The sequence below is a fragment of the Bison bison genome, unplaced genomic scaffold (assembly GCF_000754665.1).
Source record: "Bison bison bison isolate TAMUID 2011002044 unplaced genomic scaffold, Bison_UMD1.0 scf7180017859304, whole genome shotgun sequence".
Lineage (NCBI taxonomy): Eukaryota > Metazoa > Chordata > Mammalia > Artiodactyla > Bovidae > Bison > Bison bison.
Genome location: NW_011489876.1, coordinates 306,880 through 307,858, shown reverse-complemented (window position 1 = coordinate 307,858; position 979 = coordinate 306,880). Strand labels below are relative to the sequence as shown.

Below are 979 nucleotides of genomic sequence, written 5' to 3'. Positions count from 1 at the left end.
ATCCTCGTCCCTTCCTCCTCCTCCTCCTCCGGGTTGCGGCGTAAGGGCAGCCGCGATTGCTCCGTGTGCTTTGAGAGCGAAGTCATCGCCGCACTGGTGCCCTGCGGCCACAACCTCTTCTGCATGGAGTGCGCTAACCGCATCTGCGAGAAGAGCGAGCCCGAGTGCCCGGTCTGCCACACCGCGGTCACTCAGGCCATCCGCATCTTTTCCTGAAGGCAGCGCGCGCTTGCGCGCACCACAGGGCGAACGGACGGACACCCCCCCCCCGCCCCCTTTCCTTCTGTCCTCACTCCCTGGCGACGCCTCTCTGCCTAACTCGAGGTGTCCCACCTTCTCCTCTCCGCCCTCCTGCTCACACTCTGAGATCCGAAGAGGAACTTGGAAAGCTGTAGTATCCGCTCATTTTTTTTTAATTTTAATTTTTAAACAAAGGAACTTGCCAGGATATCAGCATCCGAGTACTGTAGCCTGGGAAACCTCCGAACCACCTGAAATGCATGCTCTATAAATAATAGGAACGGCGACATTCTAGTAATGATAGTTTTTACACTGTACTTAATAGGAAGCTTCCAAAAGAAGAAAACCCCACAAGTTTTCCATTTTCTTAAAAGTAGGGAAAAAAATGAACAATAATTATTATGATGAAGAGGATAATAATAGTGCTATGGGATGTGTGTGGACTGTTTCTGTGTGTTCCCCTTTGTGGCTGGGTTCCTACCATTATAGAACACAGTGGATCCTTTTTGAATGTTCGTAGAAGGGCCAGGAGTTCCTGTAATACCAGGATACTGCAGCTTTATTAAAGTTAAAGAAACTGTAACATATCTCTTATATATTAAAAAAAAAACGTTTAAAAGTTTTAAAGAGAAATTGAATTAATACAGATTGAAGTATTTTATTCTTTTTTGACTTGAAAAATTATATTTCATATTGCAAAGATGTTTACAAGTATTTTAATTTAAGTTCAGTGAACTTT

The 979-nt window shown here is 44.8% G+C and overlaps 1 protein-coding gene across 1 annotated transcript in view; it reads left to right on the top strand.

The window, feature by feature from the left end:
• MEX3B (mex-3 RNA binding family member B) overlaps positions 1-259 on the top strand; it is a 62,040-nt gene extending 61,781 nt beyond the window's left edge. The window contains exon 8 of the mRNA XM_010830990.1: positions 34-259. Coding sequence (XP_010829292.1) covers positions 34-216 — 183 coding nt within the window. The 3' untranslated portion in view covers positions 217-259. The remainder of the gene's footprint in view (positions 1-33) is intronic.
• The last annotated feature ends 720 nt before the right edge of the window (positions 260-979 follow it).